Raw genomic sequence first — 17,996 nt, forward strand, 5'->3', positions numbered from 1 at the left:
TTAAACTAGGCCTTCTTAAACCTCTTATCACTTCTTACTGGACAGAAATTAAATGTGTAGACATCATTTTTAGACTGACGAAAAAATAAATATATAGTATGCAAACCGTGAAAAAAAAAATCCAACCTCTTCTAGTAAGCCAGACATTAAAGATATTTTCACAAATGTAAATCAATGCCACTCTTACCTCTAACTTTTTTTTGTTCTGGAAAATATAATTACTTTTAATTTTTTTGATGTCATTTATGTTCACATGTCATGGGGTTGTTCTTTTTAAATGAATTAATAAATACATATTTTTAAATTCCTAAGTCTTAATGTCTAACATGGCAAATCTTGATAAATATAAACCACATTTTAAAGGTTTATTGGCATCCTCAATAATTTCTAAAAGTACAAAAGGGTTCTAAGACCAAAAAGTTTGAGAATTGCTATATTGTCCAACAGTAACTATCATTTATTGAATGTGTCTTTGTGCCAGGAGCTATGCAGAGCACACTAAATTCTTCACCTCTTAATCTTTGCAACAAAGTTATAGAGACGTTAAAAACAGACCTTGCTAGCACGAGGTCTCACAGCTGGAAGTGACAAAGATAACCACGTCTTTCTGACTCCAAAGCCACATTCTTGATTAGTGAACAGTACTCCCTCACAAATTCACTCTCTGTAACTTTGAAAAAGTTATTTTGCTGCTCCAAATCTGTTTCCTTACCAAACATGGGCAGAGTCCTGCCTCCCCTGCAGAAGAGTTAATATGCATCCAAGCGCCTAGCACAGGGGCTAACACCAAAGAGACCCTTCCATCCCTTCCTGTCCTTGACATGTTAGACCAACGAGACTCAGCAACTTCCCTTTTTTCCCTCTAGATGGTCTTCAAGCAGACAGAGAGGCTGACGGCACAGAAGGAGTTGATGAAGATATGATTGTGACCCAAAGTCAGACCAACTTCATCTGCCCCATTACACAGGTACTGTTTTCTCCTTCCCCTGAAAGAAAAAGCGATTCACTTCATAGAGGCAAAGGGTTCCTGTTTGCTTTCTGACTTCATTTCATGTCTAGAGTTGAGGAGGGAGGAAAGGAAAGGGATGAGAGTTGAAGAGTATACCTGGGAAAGAGTTTTCAGTCAGTGATGCCCTTAGGGATCTAGGAATAAATTCCTGGCCCACAGGCCAAGTGTCATTGGTGCCACTGGTCTCCCTGCATTTTCTGATGTGGTCATCTGCCCTAAGAGTTATCTAGAGCCATGAGACGGGGAGGTTAAACCTCGGAAGCCCCAGGTCTAGGCAAACATAGTGCCAAATAATTGTTGGCTTGGAGAAGTTACTGGAAGCTGATCACTATCATTCCTGAAAGCCTGATGTCTCCTTGATTGCAGTTGGAAATGAAGAAGCCAGTGAAAAATAAAGTGTGTGGCCACACCTATGAAGAGGAAGCCATTGTTCGCATGATTGAGTCCAAGCACAAGCGGAAGAAAAAGGCCTGGTGAGTTGCCACGGGAAGGGAAGTGACACCTTCCCAGGGGTGGTCAGTCCGAGGCTGTGCGTTCATGCTGGAGGAAAAGGCGTTTAAACTTCTCCATTGAAGTCCATTCAGCCGGAGGGATAGTGTCAACATGGAAAAGCAGGACATGAGGGAACAAATTAGTAATCTGTTCAGGAAGAAACTGAAGGAGCTTCAACCACACCTTCAGAACACAAGAAAAAGGAATTGGATGTAACGTTAATCATTAGATAATAGGAATTTTTATGAATTTGTGCTGGAGCCTGAAAAAAATAGAGAACTGTGATACCGAGAGATTTCTTTTCCCCTTTCTGTATGCACTTACCCAAACAAGAAGGAATGGTTAAAAGAATAATTTTTTTTTTTTTTTGCATCCTGCAACACAGGTAGTTTGTTTAAAAAAAATATTAAGTCATCATCCTAAGATAAGAATTCGTATCCAATTGGTCTTGATGATCAAGATTTGATTGTCTGGGAAAACCTTTCATATCTTTAATTACGTAAATAACTTCCCAAATGGTTTAAGTAAATTCATGGATGACTGCAATGAGAAAAAAAATTTTAATTGGAACGTTTAGAGAATCTTTCTTTTATATATATATTTCTACCCCTTTCTCTCTCTCTCTCTCTCTCTCTCTCTCTCTCTCTCTCTCACACACACACACACACACACACACACACACACACACATGCACACATGCTCCAACCCTGGAGGACCATGGCTCCGTTCCTGTAATAACCTAGAAACCTGAGTTGGCTAGCCTAGCTTTGACTTGGTTGGCATTTCTTATGCTTTTATCACAGATTTGTCGAAGGAATGGAATTGCAGGTGTGACCAGTTCTCAGTGGACTTGTGATAACAGGTCCCTTTGATGTGTGGCTTGCTTCTTCATCGCCCAGAAGTTTGCTGGTCCAGACCTAGAACTGGAATTCCCCACCACTCCTCATCTGGGTGTGGACTTAAAGATAGGGCATTTGAGACTGCAGATATCTTGATGGTCATTCAGTCAAGTAGCTTGGCCTATTTATTCTAGAAGAACTGCCTAATGACTACAAAATCGAGATTGTTTGAGCACATTTTTATCTGTTTTGACTTTCCAGCTTACAACTGAGATACCATATTTCCCTAAGGAACCTTTCATTTTCCCTTATGAGTGTAATTTTCTTTGTTTCTGGACTTCTAAGGCTACTTTTTCTCCTTTTTTCTATGTTTAGTCTCTGAAAAACAAAATTTTAATTTGTTGACATAATTGCTAAGAATAGGTATCCCAGATAGTTCTATGTCACAGGTCTTCTTCCTTAAAGTTTGTGACATTCTCCTCGAGTCAGATTTGAAAAGGGCAGGCACTGATACAAAAGCACATTTCTCCCAAGTCCCAGGATGGCTGGGAGCAACTCCCAGAGCAGGCTCACATTTAAGTGCATCTTCTTGATTATATACTTTGATTTTGTAATGTCGTTTGCCTTTTTTGAATTGTAAATGATGTTTGGAAGCACTTGAGTAACACCCGTCATTTGGAAAAGGTGGGTATTTTTCTGTTGTACTTCTATAACTTGGGTGCAGATTCCGCAAACTCTGCAGGTTCTCATAGCTTAGTTAAGAACAGTTAAGTCCAAGTGGAGGAAGTCTGGAAGGATTACAGCGAAGGTACTATGTTTGCTGGGCCTTGAAAAATGAGAAGGATTTCAGAGAATGGTGAAGAAGACTCTTTCTAGCCAAGAGGCTCGCCCTATTCAGAGTCTGTTCCCCTTGGGGGATAGTAGGTGCAGCAATGGTTATTGCATGTTAGTGGGTGACTAGAAGGATGCTCTGGACAATAGCAATAGGGGAATGGTGTATGTAAATTCTCTCTCTATTCTATACTCATTGTAGAGGGTGTTAAATGTCATGATTTCATTAGTTTCCTCACCTATAAATTGATGATAATAGTTGTAATTGCCTCATTGGTATCTTTGGAATTTGAATAAGATATATGTAGAGCACTTAAAGTACCTGTCACGTGGTCAGTAAACTTTATCCCCCATCATCATTATCCTCATCATCATTCTTGCCACCATTATTCTGTAGGCATGAGAGAACACTGCAGGGTTTTGAGGGAATAAGGCGAGTCAACCTGGGTTTTAGGAAGTTACTCCAGTAGCAGTTCAAGAGATGGATGAATAAAGGCATGAGGTGAAGATGTCAATTCAGACGCTTTTGCAGTAGATTAAGTTACAGATAATGAGAGCTGGGATTGAGGCAGGAGTCATAGGTGGAGGGAAATGAGGAGGAACACGATCGTGGAGGTACGATGGACAGAATTTGGGAGCCGGAAGTTGAAGGGAACAAGTGGAAGGACGACTGACATTTCTAAACTGGGTGTCTAGAAGGATGGCGATGTCATTAGCCGACAGAGAGGTCGTAAGGGGAACACGTTTAGGAAGGAATATAAGAGGCACAGTTTGGGTCATGCTAAGTTTGAGGTCCTAGCAATACAGCCATCTGGAGGTATCCAGGAGGCACAGAAAATGTGGGTGTTTGAGCTCAGGAGAGAGCTCTGAGTGTGAGATGTTGACTGTAAGGTTATTGATACAGAGGAGTCAGAGCAGCACAGGTACAGCTCTGGACCAGATGTGACAGCCAGCTGAGAACCCCCAAGGACGGGACCTTGGCCTGGCTCTGAGCAACGCGAGGCCAGGATCCAGCTCTGCTCTGCTTACCGCGTTCCCCCAGCACCTAACATAGACCCACAAAAAAGCATTCTGCCATTTTGAAAGGGCAATCAAAGGAAGAAGACTCCAACCAAGCAGTCTGAGACGTAGCCAGGAGAGAAGGGATGAGAGATAAGCGAGTTGGGTATCACAGGAGCCAGTGCTGGAGTGCCAGGATCTTGAGGATGAGGTACATTGTATTCGTCAACAGGTTAGAATCCAGGGCCTCTTCAAATCCTACTCCAGAGGTTCCTGATTAAACGCGAATTCGTGTTGTTTCCCAGGACACATGTTAGGGCGATGAGCAGTTCTAGCTTCCCCTTGTTTAAAAATGTCTATGACACATCCAGTCTGAGAAATCTCAGTTTTTCCTCCTTGCTGGTTCCAACTATGTTTTGTCAGACAGGAGTTCCAGTTACATTGTGTTACTGGCACTGACCCCATTTTAAAGTCTCCATTGTTGAGACTCTAGCCCTAACTAAATACAATAGTTAGAATAATTCCTTAAAACACATCTCTTAATAATCAGGCTGTTTATTATCTTACTAATAAAGCTGCCTTATGATTTTCATATTAATAAGATATTTCCTGTTATCCATAGTCATTTCTTTCCTTTTCTGTTTAAGAACAGAGGCTATATTAACAAACAGTCACATTTAAGAGTACGGAGAGTACAATTAAGTTGAACAGAAAGGTGTCGTTGAATAGCAGAACTCCAGCATTGCGCTTGGAGGCCCTATTTTAACCGTTTACCAACAAGTCCGTTAACCTCTCAGAGCCTCAGTGTCTTCATCTGTAAAATGGAAATACCGACGTCTCACAGAATTTCAGGATCAAAGGAACAGTGGGGAGTTCCGGTCTAGGTCTGGACCAGCAAATTTCTTGGCAGTGGAGAAGCAAAGCACTCAGGAGAAAGCTCTTTTTGGACTATAGCGCGCTGAACAAACAGCAGTCGGGTTATTGAGGTCAAGACCGTTCATGTTTGTATTACTTACCTCACTGCTTGGTGACACATTATTTTAGACTCAGAGGATGTAGGATAGAGTTACACTCTGTGTTTAGGTATGATGGGAATCCATCCCACTCACATTTCCAGACCTGCTTTCTAGAGCTTGGGCTGGACTTTGGAATTCTTGGGGCCCAGATCCAGGAGCTCGTCAGACCCAGAATCCTGTACTTTTGAGCTGATGCTGAGGCCTAGGGTCCCCAGAGCCTCTGGGACCCCCTAAGACTCGGTCCCTTCACTCAGCAGACACTTACACGCTTGCCCACTGCTGCAGTGGAATGTTCTGCCCCGTCAGTGACCCCAGTTCAGGACCCAGCCTCTCCTTCCAGGCCTGTAGGTCTGACTCTTTCACAGTAATGACACGAGAGCTTAAGACTGTGTGTTGCCACGCCTATCTTGCTCACCAGGATGTCGTGGGGATGGATGCACTAATGCTTATAGAGTGTTCTTTCTCCGGAGGAGGAGTGCCCTGATTCAGTATCATGTCATTATGACCTTGTCTTCTCCTCTTTAGTTGAGAAACTTGTGTTTGTTTAATTGAGACGGCGTGAGAAACAAGGTTCTCCTGCAGCGACCTCTCCTCTGGGCAGCCTTCCTGGAACCCCCATTTGTACTGCACAAGGTGCCCCGCCCCTGTGCTCCCACAACGCCTGCCTCCTGCCAGCGTTGTAGGTGGGCCCGGTTCTTCTCCACAAGGTTCGAGAGAGAACAGAAGTTGTATCCTAGAGCAGGAACCAGCTTATCAAGCACCTGAGTGAATTCCTGGACCGTTGTTACACGCATCCTTCTCATTCTCGCAGCAACCCTATGCTCTGCCTTCCTAGAGGAAGAAACTGAGACCCATTAATGACGTCAGTTGCCCAGAGTGTCACAGCCAGGAGGCTTGAGCCCAGGTCTTTTTCACCCTTGAGCCTGTAGTTGTGTCTTTAGGCCATCTGGCTCCCGTTGGGAGGGCTTTTTGCTTAATGCCTCTGTCCCCTGGGCTGATACCCTAAGTGAGCTCAGACCTCTTTGTGTGACACGGGTGGCCCTGGGTTAAAGTGCACGCCAGCTCTGCAACTGACTGGTGTGGTTAATCCCATCACACATTCTCAGAATGCTCTCATTTACTGACTAAAACCACTGATGTCATCAGGAAGTCCTCCCCACCTCCCTCTCCACTTCCCTAAAGCAGCTTATTCACTGTCTGACTATTGGTATTAAAGACTTTGTTCTGTGAAGTGGGGGGGATTACAGCCTGGCAGTCAGTGCGAATGATCAGTGGGTTGATAAGCATTAATGGAGGGTCATCCCAGCCACCGACTTCAGGTTGCATTTCCATGTCATGGAAGTTGAAGTGATGAAAACTGCCTTTGCTGAAGTCAGGAAAGCGTCGTATCCTTTTCATAATCTCACCTTATTTACTTTCATACTGAAAGAAAGAATTCACTTTGAGACAGCAGGGTGTTGTAAACCAGTGTAAAGCATTTCTCAGGCACCTCCAATCCTTCCCCTAACGCAAAGCCAAATCATCATACCTGGGCCAAATCACCCCCATCGTCTTTCATATGATTGCCTTTCTTTAATCACATTTTAACACGTGTCCCCAACCATACAGGACACATTTCAGTATTTTGAATATAAACGTTGTTAGCAAGCATACTATTCAGTACATTGATTAATGCTCCTCTAATATAAAGAGGCCTTGGTCCAGAAATCAAGACCAAGAAAAAGTGTCACTTTTGTGTTGAACTGTGGAGCTTTCTACTGCTAGACAAATTAGAGCTCCCATGATCCGCTTCCTTCCCCTTCTGGTTTATAGCGTTTGTCTTGAATCTGTTCTTTTTGATCTGTGCTTTTTGGAGGGCTGTCTCAGATCACTGGGCCAGAGCTCTGTGTGGGGCAAGAACCTATATTTGTATTTTACAGCTGGGTGCTTGGAACTAGCACAGGGCCAATCACGTAAGAGGGTCAAATGAATGCACGAATGTGCGCCCGTCTGTGTTGGAGGTATGCAATCTATAGACAGATCAGCAACTTTCATCAGGAGACTGGTGATAGTCATAGGAGATGGTGAAGGGAATGAAAGTTATTGAGCACTGTGTTGCCTGGAGCCCCGTGAAATTGGGATTCTGCCCCTATTATAAATCTGAGGACACAGAGGCTCCAAAAGGTCAAGTGAGTTGCCGGTGGTCTCATAATAAGCAAGTAGGCATTGGGGTTAGAATTCAGACCTAGGCTGGCTTGACTCCAAAACTGGGCACTCTACCAGAGTCTGGTTCATGTTGAGAAGAAATCAGGTGACTTCATCCAGCCCACTGCCTTCAGAGGAGACCACATGTAAACAGAACCGTGACTCACCCACTGATTTCTTCAGCCACAGCTTTTCCCCTGAGTCCCCATCAGCCCACTCAGTCTCTCCACTGGGAGGACTAGTGGGCATTTCAGAGGCAACATGTAGCAACCAGGACTCCTGCCTGACTCCATCCCATCCCAGCTTTCCTGTTGTTTCTATGGAGATGAAGGGTATCACCAGTCCCCTTCGGCTCGGGCCAGACTCTGCACAAAGCTCAGCTCTTTCCTTTACCCTCCACATCGGGTCCATCAGCAAGTCCCATAGGTTCTATTTCCGGTTGTATCCCAAGGCTGCTCACTGCTACACCCTCATCCAAGCTGCCCTCACTCTGCTGGCTGCTGCACAACCCCCCCTCTCTCCCCTGCTTCCCCTCTGCCTGTGTTCTGTATTAAACAGCCAGAATCATGTTTTCTAAATGTAAGCCAAACCCCATCCCTCCCCTATCTCCACCCCTCCATTGTTTTCACATTTAAAATAAAATCCAAAGCCCCACACGCCCTCCAACCAAGTCTCCAAATGCCCTCCCTCTTGCCCTGGGCATTCCAGCCACACTGACCTTGTTCTTACTCCCGGGCACCAAGCGACTATCTCCTTGACTTCTACACGTGCTGCTGCCCCAGCCCGAGCCTCAGAGCCTCACGCAGCCCTTGTTCTAGATAAGACCTCCCAGTGAGCCTTGCCCTGACCCCCTCTAGATAAGCCCCTTAGCTCACACTCTCTCCCTTGACCCTGCTTTTTAGCCTTTGTAGCACTTAATGCCACGTGAACTCACAGCAAGCATCTATGCAGTTGAGTTAGCGAAGGTCTGTCTCCCCCACTGCAAAGTGAGTGCTGTGAAGTGGGCATTGCCCTGCCCCCGGTGCTGGACAGGCCCTGGCTCAGTGAACAAATGACCCGGTGAACAAATGAATAAGTGTATATCGGTCCTGATTTTTAAAGTGTGCTCCTTTTTTGGTAAAATGTCCTCACGTAAACACTACTCAGCTGTAAAAAAGAATGAAATTTTGCCATTGGTAGCAACATGGATGGACTTGGAGGACGTTATGCGAAGTGAAATAAGTCAGAGAAAAACAAATACTGTGTGATATCACTTACCTGTGGAATCTAAAAAATACAACAAACTAATAAAACAAAAAAGAAGCCAACTTACAGATACAGAAAACAAACTCGTGGCTCTCGGTGGGGAGAGGGAGGGGGAGGGGCAAGATAGGGGTGAGAAGAAAAACAAGGGGTTATTTTTGGATTATATGAAATCACCTGTGAGAAACTTCCGAAAATTGTAAAACACTATAGAATTTAAAGAATCTTTCATTCAATTAAAAAAAAAATGCTCTCACTTAAATTCTTCCATGTGAGAGAAGTTTATGCTGAAGGCATTAAGGTGAAGCGGCCTGACTTGATTTTCTCATCCCTCACAGTTGCCCGAAAATTGGCTGTAGCCACACAGACGTGAGAATGTCTGATCTCATCCAGGACGAGGTGCTGAGAAGGGCGATTGAGAGCCACAAGAAGAAACGTCGTCAGTCTGACTAGGAAGACCACCTGCCTGCAGGGAACTCCGCAGCCTACCTCCTACCCCAGCCATCTGTAGAGAGGGATGCTTGTCAAAGCACTTCGACTGGCTGCATAGCATACTTTGGGGTAAAATTGAAGGTTTTAGTGTATTTGAAAGCCTTTTTCTATGTTACACTAAACATTCAAGCACATTATATTGTTTATTTTTAAGTGTTCTGCAATTTTAAATAAAACTTTGATTATCTGCGTGTGCCCTATCTGTGCGCCTCCCGAGGTGTAAATGCTTCCAGTGGTAAAGCCTGGGTGGTGCCAGGCTTCTCTATTTCTAATCCTTCAGACTGCTTTTTATTATAGTTTTAACAAAAAAAATGTCTTGCAAGGCATGTTTGAAATGCAAACACATAGAAACACCCCCAACTGCAAGCATTTTCTATCAGGATAGTAAAGAATAGCATGAGGGTGTAAAGCAAAGCTGGCTTCCTTACCTATATTTACTTTGTATATTGACAGTTCCAAATATGTAAATGCTTTTGTCATTCTGATGGGCACAGAATGCTCCAGTAGCTGGCTTATCAGTGCGATGATAATTGATGCCATAATGGAAACTTCGCTGCAGCCTGCTGAGATCCTGAAGCGTCATCGGAAGCAACCACATCCTGGCTGTTCTCGGCCTTGCTCCGTGGCTTTCGGTCAGTGGCTTCAGCCCCGTGGGGCTGGGGGGTCTTCAGCCACGACATAAAGATATTGAATAAGATGTTCTGTACTGTCCCTTCAGCCCCGAAAGTCTGTAGACTTATGACCAGCAGGGTCTTTAAATTGAATACCGTTGATTTATATTCCATTTGTATAAAAAGTGCTAATCGATTCATAGTCTACATAGCAGCCTTTTATCAACTAGAATAATCAATTAAACCTACCAAAGCATACCCTGACTACACTAGGAAACCAAGAATAACTAATAATGGCTAACATTTATTGAGCACTTACTGTACACCGGGTGCTATTCAAAGCACTTTACATATATATTAACTCCTATAATTTTCACAGCCCGATGAGAGAGGTACAGTTATTATTCCCACTTTATCGTTCCCACTAAATGAGGCACAGAGAAGTGAAGTGACCCGTGGAAAGTCACAGAGCTAGTAAGTGGCTGAGCTGGGATGGGAACTTAGATCATCTGGTCCCAGGGTCTGGATTCTTTTTTTTTTTTGCAGTACGCGGGCCTCTCACTGCTGTGGCCTCTCCCATTGTGGAGCACAGGCTCCGGATACGCAGGTTCAGCGGCCATGGCTCACGGGCCCAGCCGCTCCACAGCATGTGGGATCTTCCCGGAGCAGGGCACGAACCCATGTCCCCTGCCTGGGCAGGCGGACTGTCAACCACTGCGCCACCAGGGAAGCCCTGGATTCTTAATCGTATGCTCTCCTCCTCCCTATCGATTTAGTTAGAATCTAAAAATATACTCAGAGTCCACATTTAAAAATGGAACCTTTTGTAAATAAACAAGCATATACATGTTTGTGCAAAACAAAAAGTTCACTAAAATGCAGGAAGTAACTGGATTTGATATCTAATAGGCAGTAAAGGCCATGAAATAATAACACATTTGAGTTTCAAAGCATAGTCTAAAATGGAGCAATTAATTTTGAAAACACTTTCGTGAAATTCAGAAAGGAGTATGACATTCAGTTGTCTACAAACTAATTTTGAGTTTCTTAAGATGCTTTACTTGAATCAGACTTCCAGAGGAAATGATTATGTTTAATAGAGAACAAACATACTTTTCATGGAATGTGGTTCTTTTGTGAAATAATTTGTTTCCTAAACAGATAGGGGCAAGCATGAAATGCTTGCCCAAGGTTGGATTTGCATTTTCCCCTACTCTTTCTAAAGAGGATTCCGGAATATTGGTGTGGACACTGATATCGGTTAGAAAAATGCAAACACCATTCTACTACGGAAGAGGTATTTGTATCCTGTGACATTTTTCCTTCTTTAGTCTCCAGAAACATATACTTGTCCAGCCAATTAACGAATTTGAAGTTTTATATAAAACTTATTTTTATCTTTGAAGATTCACCATTTGGTTGTCATTATCAATCTGGTATATTTGTTAAATTACCATTACAAGAGTTTTCCAAAAAAGTGAAACCTTTTCTTCAAATGAAGTCGTATTTGTCTTACTGAGAAACCCAATAATAATATGACAGCTGGAAGGGGAGCAGTTCTAGTCAAAGAGGAGGTGGGAGTTCAATCCCCTTTTCCGCAGGGCAGCCCCAGTCTTATCTGAGATCACCCAAGGCCCCATGAGTGACATTTGAAAACTGCACCAGATATTGTAGCTAAACCATTTCTTTCGGATGACTGGTTTAGGACTTGGATAATTGTGTGAACATGGCATTTTTAAAAAATTGCTAGTTCCTTTAAGAAATTTCCAATTGAGTAAGTTTAAAACATTACCACAAACTCCAAAGAATCAGATGATTTCTCTCTCACCTTATATAGAAGTTCAAACATGGAGTGCCCAGTTTGAAGCAACTCCTGCTGGGAGCACTGCTCCCAACTGAACATGCCTCAACTCAAGTTTTCTGTGAGGACAGAGAGATTACAGGACTGGGGGAACCAAGGCCACTGGGAACTGATCGCTGGCCACACACCAGGCTCAGGTCTAAGTGCCTTAAACGTATCACCTAAGTGAATCCTCCCTACAACCCTAGAGGGACGCATTATCGCCCCATTTTACAGATGAGGAAACTGAGGCTCGGGGTCATTAAGTCATTGGCCTGAGGTCACTGGCTTGTGAGTGGTGGTGGTAGAGCTTATATTGGGATGGAACCATGAGTGCAGAGGGAGTGCTCTCACCCACTGGGCTCCCACTGGGCTCCCTGCCCCAGGGCCGTAGAGGATGCATAAATGGTCAGCAGACCTGCACTTCTGTGCCATCTTCCTTATTTCTGCTCCTGAGACCGCCATTTCCGGCGGGGGAGGAGGGGGGCACCGTTTTCCAGTCTCGGGTGCATTTTGCATAGCCCTGTGCTCCTCCCCTTGTCCCCTCTGCAAACACCCCACCAAGTCCAGGCCCTCCCTCCTGGCTTCGCACTTAGGCTGTTCTTCTAGCCTTCCAGCTGGTCTCCCACCTCACAGCCGCCCCCTCCCATGTTAATCTACTAGAATACTGATTGGGTAATTCTATATCCTTTCCTACCGAATGAACTTCAGGCCTGGCCTTCAGGATTCTACTCACAGACCAGCCCCACTTCTGTCTCCCCAACACTTCAGTTCACCTGCTCTCTTCATGGCAGGGTTTCTTCCAGAAGTAATGGCATATTCCTAACCAGCACATGCAGATGACCTTGGGCAAGTCACTTTACTGATCCAGCCTTCAGATTTGTCACATAAGCTAAAAGGTTTGGACTTCTTGCCAAGGTTTTCTTAAACCCTAAGATTCCTCTTCAATGAATCAGTCCTATGCAAAGTATATGGCCCTTTTGAAGGAAAACAAGCTGACTTGGAAATTAGAGTATATTTGAACCCAATGTATATGTTGCATCTTTAAGTATTTATTCAGCAAACACTTTTTAAGGCCCACTTTATGCCACGTTTTGTGTTGGTCACTTGGGATACAAAAATATTCCTTCCAGAGCGCTTCTTGTCTAGTTGGGGTAGACAGATATGTAAAAAAATAAATTGCATAAAGGGTTATGTGAGTGCCATGTTTGGGGAACAGTAGAACAAAGAAAGGAAATACAGGAAAATTATTGAGTAAGTAAAAATTGTGTTTTAGTAAATCAGGTCACAAGATTCAAAATAAGTTAATCAAAAGTTTGTGAAACCTTCTGATTGGGATATGGGGGATAAATCCTGAGGGTGGATAATCCAGTGGTACTGGAAATCTGTTATGTTTTGGAAATCTGCCTTCTAGCTTGTGTCAAGCTTTGTGGAAGGGGGTAACTATTCTGAAAGGAAGGCAGTTAAATCTGAGTGGGAACAGGAACTCTCATATATTGCTGGTGGAAATGCAAATTGGTACAGTCACTGAAAAGTTTGGCTTTTAAAAAAAATGTTAAACATGAATTCACCCCACAACCCATCAATTCCAGTCCTGGGTATCTACCCGAGAGAAGTCAAAACTATGTTCACACAAAGACTTGTGTGTAAATGTTCATAAGGAGCATGCTTTAGAATAGCAAAAAAGTGGAACCGATCCAGATATCCAACTGGTGAGTGGCTAAACAGAAGCTGTGGGTCCATACAAATGGGATACTATGTGGTTATAAAAAGGAATAAAGTATCAATGCTTGTGACATGGTTGAATGTGATGCTGGTGAAAGGAGCCAGTCACAAAGATCAAATATTGTATGAATCCACTTACATGAAGTGTCCAGAAAAGATAGCTCTGTAAAGACAAAGTAGATCATTGGTGGCCTGAGGCTGGAGGTGAGGATGGAATTGCTTTGGGGTGAAGGAAATGTTCTAAAACCGGATTGTGGTGAGGATTACACAACTCTAGATTTATTAAAAGTCATTGAATCCAACACTTAAAACAGGTGAATTTTATGGGGTATAAATGATATTAATCAGCTGAGGGGGGCACTGCTTTACAGGAGAGGGAGGGGAGGCCTTTCCTCCTGGTCATTTGAAAAGACGGGACAGCTATAACAGCCATTGATGCCCCCAGTTCAGCTGGTAACCACATCTCTATCAATATTCTGAGAATCGATTTTGCATCTTAAAGATTAACGTGAAATAAAAAAGAGTTCTATTCAAGCCTCAAGAAATCCAAGAAAAAAGAAGCAATTACTTAAACAAAAAATCTGTTAAGGGTTAATGAGAGGATAAGATAAATAGGATTGCTAACAATAAGGAACTTGATTTTACCTATTTCTATGTCTTAATCTCCCAATTGTAGATTCATTTTATCCGCAGTGATCACTAATAGTAATCAATAGTTCTAATTAGCTACTTTTATTATTTTTTTTAAGCATAATGGAGTGAAAACCCTGGCTAGTTCCTTTCTCTGTTCATCCTGCCATTGGGAAGGATGAAACTGAGTCTCCAAAAACGACCCCGTAACCATTTAGTGGTTGGCAGAATGACCCAAACTTATAACAAGACCATAAACATTTATGACCACTAAAAGGAACATTTAGTGGGGATTTGTTTTCATGAACAAATACAGAATTTGTTTTAAAACAAAAAGAAAAAGCAAGACACACTTACGAAAGGAAGCGCAGCCCAAGGACCATCCTCCGTCATAACCAGAATACAAACCAGAAGTGCAGTGCTGTTAAGAAAGAAGTCAGAAGGCTGCTGGAATGTACGGGAAAAGCTGTCGTTCAGAGTCAGGGAAGACTCTGGCCGTCAGGCTTTGTGTGGGCCCTGAGCTGATAACGGTCCCCACAGTTCACAAGGAATGCGGCGACACTGATGAGTCCAGAGATCAGCACAAACAAGGCTCAGGATGATGAAACGTGGATGCTATGCTGGAAGGCACTGGGATGTTTTTGCCCACGGAGAAAAAAAACTGAGGCTTCTGTTTTACACAAAACATGGGACTTTTTGAAATACTCCAAGGACAATTGACAATAAGCTCCATAAGAGGGCCAATTAAAAGTCCTTTGGTACTCAGAAGAAAATAATTACTGTTAGCGTCTCAGCACAAGAGCTCTTATCCAGGAAACCATGAGACTGTGAAAAAAATTCAGAAGGTTTACAAATTAGTACGGGGAGGAAAAGGACATCTTTACTTTTACTAACCTCTAATCGGAATTTGATTCCCTACAATTATGAATGCAGGCAGTGAACTCCAGGAGAATTAGCAGTATCTGACTTCATCACCAATAAAAATGACATTTTCACATAGCATTCTTGTTGCTGTAAAGATAAGTTTATACTCATCTCTTCTTTTAAAATACAGTATTTAGTTTGCTTCTGGCAATGATGGACTAACAGAAATTGGATTTACCTCCCACCTTTAACAACTAAAAACCTGAACAAAATATGTATGAAATTGTGGTTTTCAGACATTGGATGCTGCCCTTGCTTCCTGCCTAAAGAGCTCCCAGGCTACCATAGAGGGAGAGGGACCTAGCTGGAGCCTGGAGGTCTGTCTGAGTTGAGGAGACAGAGTTGAAGATCAGGGAGGCCAAGTAGCTAGAATTCGCAGAGCAGAGAGCTAGAGAGCAGAGAGCTGCTCAGAGATTGAGCTCTGGAGACCTGCAGAAGGGTCCCCCTGGAGTCTTCAGCTGAGTCATCATCAGCTCGTGCCTGTGAGGAAACTACCTGAGGCTGGGAAAGAACCTCCCAGAGGATCAGCGGGAACAAAAACCAGAGCTCACACAGGCCTAAGATGTTCCTTCTCCCACCAGCCAAAGCGGGGCAGAGTTAGCCCTGGACTAAAGGATGCAATTATCTGCTTAACAGTGCTTATAAGCAAGCCTCAAAAGCAAGGGTAGGCAACTCTTTGTGTGAAGGGCCAGACAGTAAATATCCTCAGTTTTGCAGATCGCTTGGTTCTCTGTTGCAATCACTCAACTCTGCCATGGTAGCACGAAAGCAGCCACAGACAGTACGGAAATGAATGCTCGTGGCTGTGTGCCAATGAAACTTTATTTATAGACACTGAAATTTTAATTTAATACAATTTTCACATCACAAAATATTCTCTTAATTTCTTTCAACCATTTCAAAACAGAAAAACCTTCCTTAGCTCATGAGCCATACAAAAACAGAAAGGGAAGCCAGATTTGGTCCCTGGACTGCAGGTTGTTGACCTCTGATCAAAAATATTGAACTGTCTCTGATTTACAGTGTCCAGACAAAGGCTCAAAGATATTTAAAAGAATATAAAAGAAATTTAAAAAGCCAGCACCCAGCAATGTCAAATTCACAATGTCTGGTATCCAGTGAAAAAGTTCCAGGCATGCAGTGAAGCAGGGAAATATGATCCGTAATGAGGAGAGAAATTATTCAATAGAAATAGACCCAGAGATGACACAGATAATACAATTAGTAGGCAAGGGCATTAGAAGAGCTATCGAAAAATATACTCCATGTGCTTTAGAAAGTTAGAGGAAAGCACAGAATGTTGTGGAGAGACATGGAAGATATAAAAATGGCTAAATCAAATTCCTAGAAATAAAAGAATATATCTGCAGTGAAAATTACACTGGGTGGGGGCTTTCCTGGTGGCGCAGTGGTTGAGAGTCCGCCTGCCGATGCAGGGGACACGGGTTCGTGCCCCGGTCCGGGAAGATCCCACATGCCGTGGAGCGGCTGGACCCGCGAGCCATGACCGCTAAGCCTGCGCGTCTGGAGCCTGTGCTCCGCAACGGGAGAGGCCACAGCAGTGAGAGGCCTGCGAACCGCCAAAAAAAAAAAAAAAATTACACTGGGTGGGACTAACAGCAGATTAGACACTGTAGTAGAAAAGATTAGTGGGGTTGAAGATACAGCAATAGAAACTATTCAGTGGAAACACAGGGAGAAAAAGGTCACAGAAAACAGTAAACAGGGCATCAGTGAGCTGAGGGACAGCATCAAGCAGACTGGCACACATGTATTTGGAGCCCCCAAAGGAAGGAAGACAGATAGGAAGCAGAAAAAGTGAAGAAATAAAACACAGTACTTACTGAATCTGCTAGATCTCATTTACTGTGTTAAAAGAGAACCATATCTACTAGATCACAAATTCATTTTTCAAAATGGTTCCATAACTATATTTCAGTATTATTGGTTTCCTTTGTAATCTTATGTTTTCAAAAGCATTGTTCTAAACAGGGGTGGAACACTTCACTCAACCACCCAGGAGTCCAGGGCACAGTGAAGGTCTACAGCCCTGTGGACACTTGTACCTGTCTCTGTTGTGGCCCTCTCTCTCCCACAGTTCTGGGGCATCCTCTGGCGGGGTGTGCTGAATTCACACATCTCCAGCCCCTAACACAGAGCCTTGGCACCTCACAGATGCTCACTGATTAGTAAAGAGGACTTGGAAAAAAGAAGAATGTTCTCTATGTCCTTGGAAGATTAAATAAGAAGGAGTATGCATAAATTAATGAAGGTAAAGTTTCTCCCAGACCCGTGGTAGTTAGCATCTGTGAGAGTTCATCTGACATATTTCACATACATTATCCCGTTAATCCTCCCAACTGCCCTGGATTCAGATAAGAAAACTGATGACCAAAGATGAAGTCTTTTCCCAGGTCTCTGAGCTTGTGAGTGATGGGACCGGGGTTGGAACCAGAACCCCCAAAGCACATTCCCCTGTGTCAGGGCTGTGGTTTGACAGGAAAGAACTGCTGGGTGAAGGCAGACCAAGTCCTGGGCCAAACCATGAAGTAAGTGTGTGAAGTCCCTGAGGAACCAGCCTTAGTGGTTCAGATCCTCTCAGATGGAGTCCCCAGAGTCTTCTAACACTCGGGTCTAACTCCCTTTTATTAGGCCACGGACCCTCAGGGAGGGGTGGTGGGTGGTGATGAATCAGATATTGTGAGAGGAGGTCCCAGCTCTTGGTCTTGCCTCAGCCTCTCACAAGATCTCTAACTCCCTTCAGAGGAGCCTTCCGGACCTCCTTCTTGGTTCCGTTGGTAAGCAGTAGAGGGTGGGGGGTATTGGGAGGCTGTATTTCTTCAGGCTGCATGTCACCTCCATACAGCTTCGGAAGAGCACCCAGTTCTTGCAACCCGAGTCTGATTTCTATCCAAGACAAGTGTTTTCCTCCCCACTACCCTTCACCAAAATGAAAGATAAGCTCCCACATCACTGAAATGATTCTTCTGCTAGAGGTAGAAGTAATACTATGAATATGTACTTCCAGGTTGGCTGGAATACAATCCAGCAAAAGTGTGGAAACTTCTCAGAACCGAGGGTCAAGCTTCAGCACCCCTGGGTGTGGGAGATGGTGGTGAGAGCTTCCTTGCACTTTATCTCATGCTCTCCAGCTGCACTGGG

The 17,996-nt window shown here is 43.7% G+C and overlaps 1 protein-coding gene across 1 annotated transcript in view; it reads left to right on the forward strand.

Annotated features, from left to right (window-relative positions):
* Positions 1-9,065, forward strand: part of NSMCE2 (NSE2 (MMS21) homolog, SMC5-SMC6 complex SUMO ligase) — a 216,613-nt gene extending 207,548 nt beyond the window's left edge. The window contains exons 4-6 of the mRNA XM_065895641.1: positions 867-967; positions 1,376-1,482; positions 8,951-9,065. Coding sequence (XP_065751713.1) covers positions 867-967; positions 1,376-1,482; positions 8,951-9,065 — 323 coding nt within the window. The remainder of the gene's footprint in view (positions 1-866; positions 968-1,375; positions 1,483-8,950) is intronic.
* Positions 9,066-17,996: the final 8,931 nt, after the last annotated feature.

This window comes from Phocoena phocoena, chromosome 17 (assembly GCF_963924675.1).
Source record: "Phocoena phocoena chromosome 17, mPhoPho1.1, whole genome shotgun sequence".
Classification (NCBI taxonomy): Eukaryota; Metazoa; Chordata; class Mammalia; order Artiodactyla; family Phocoenidae; genus Phocoena; species Phocoena phocoena.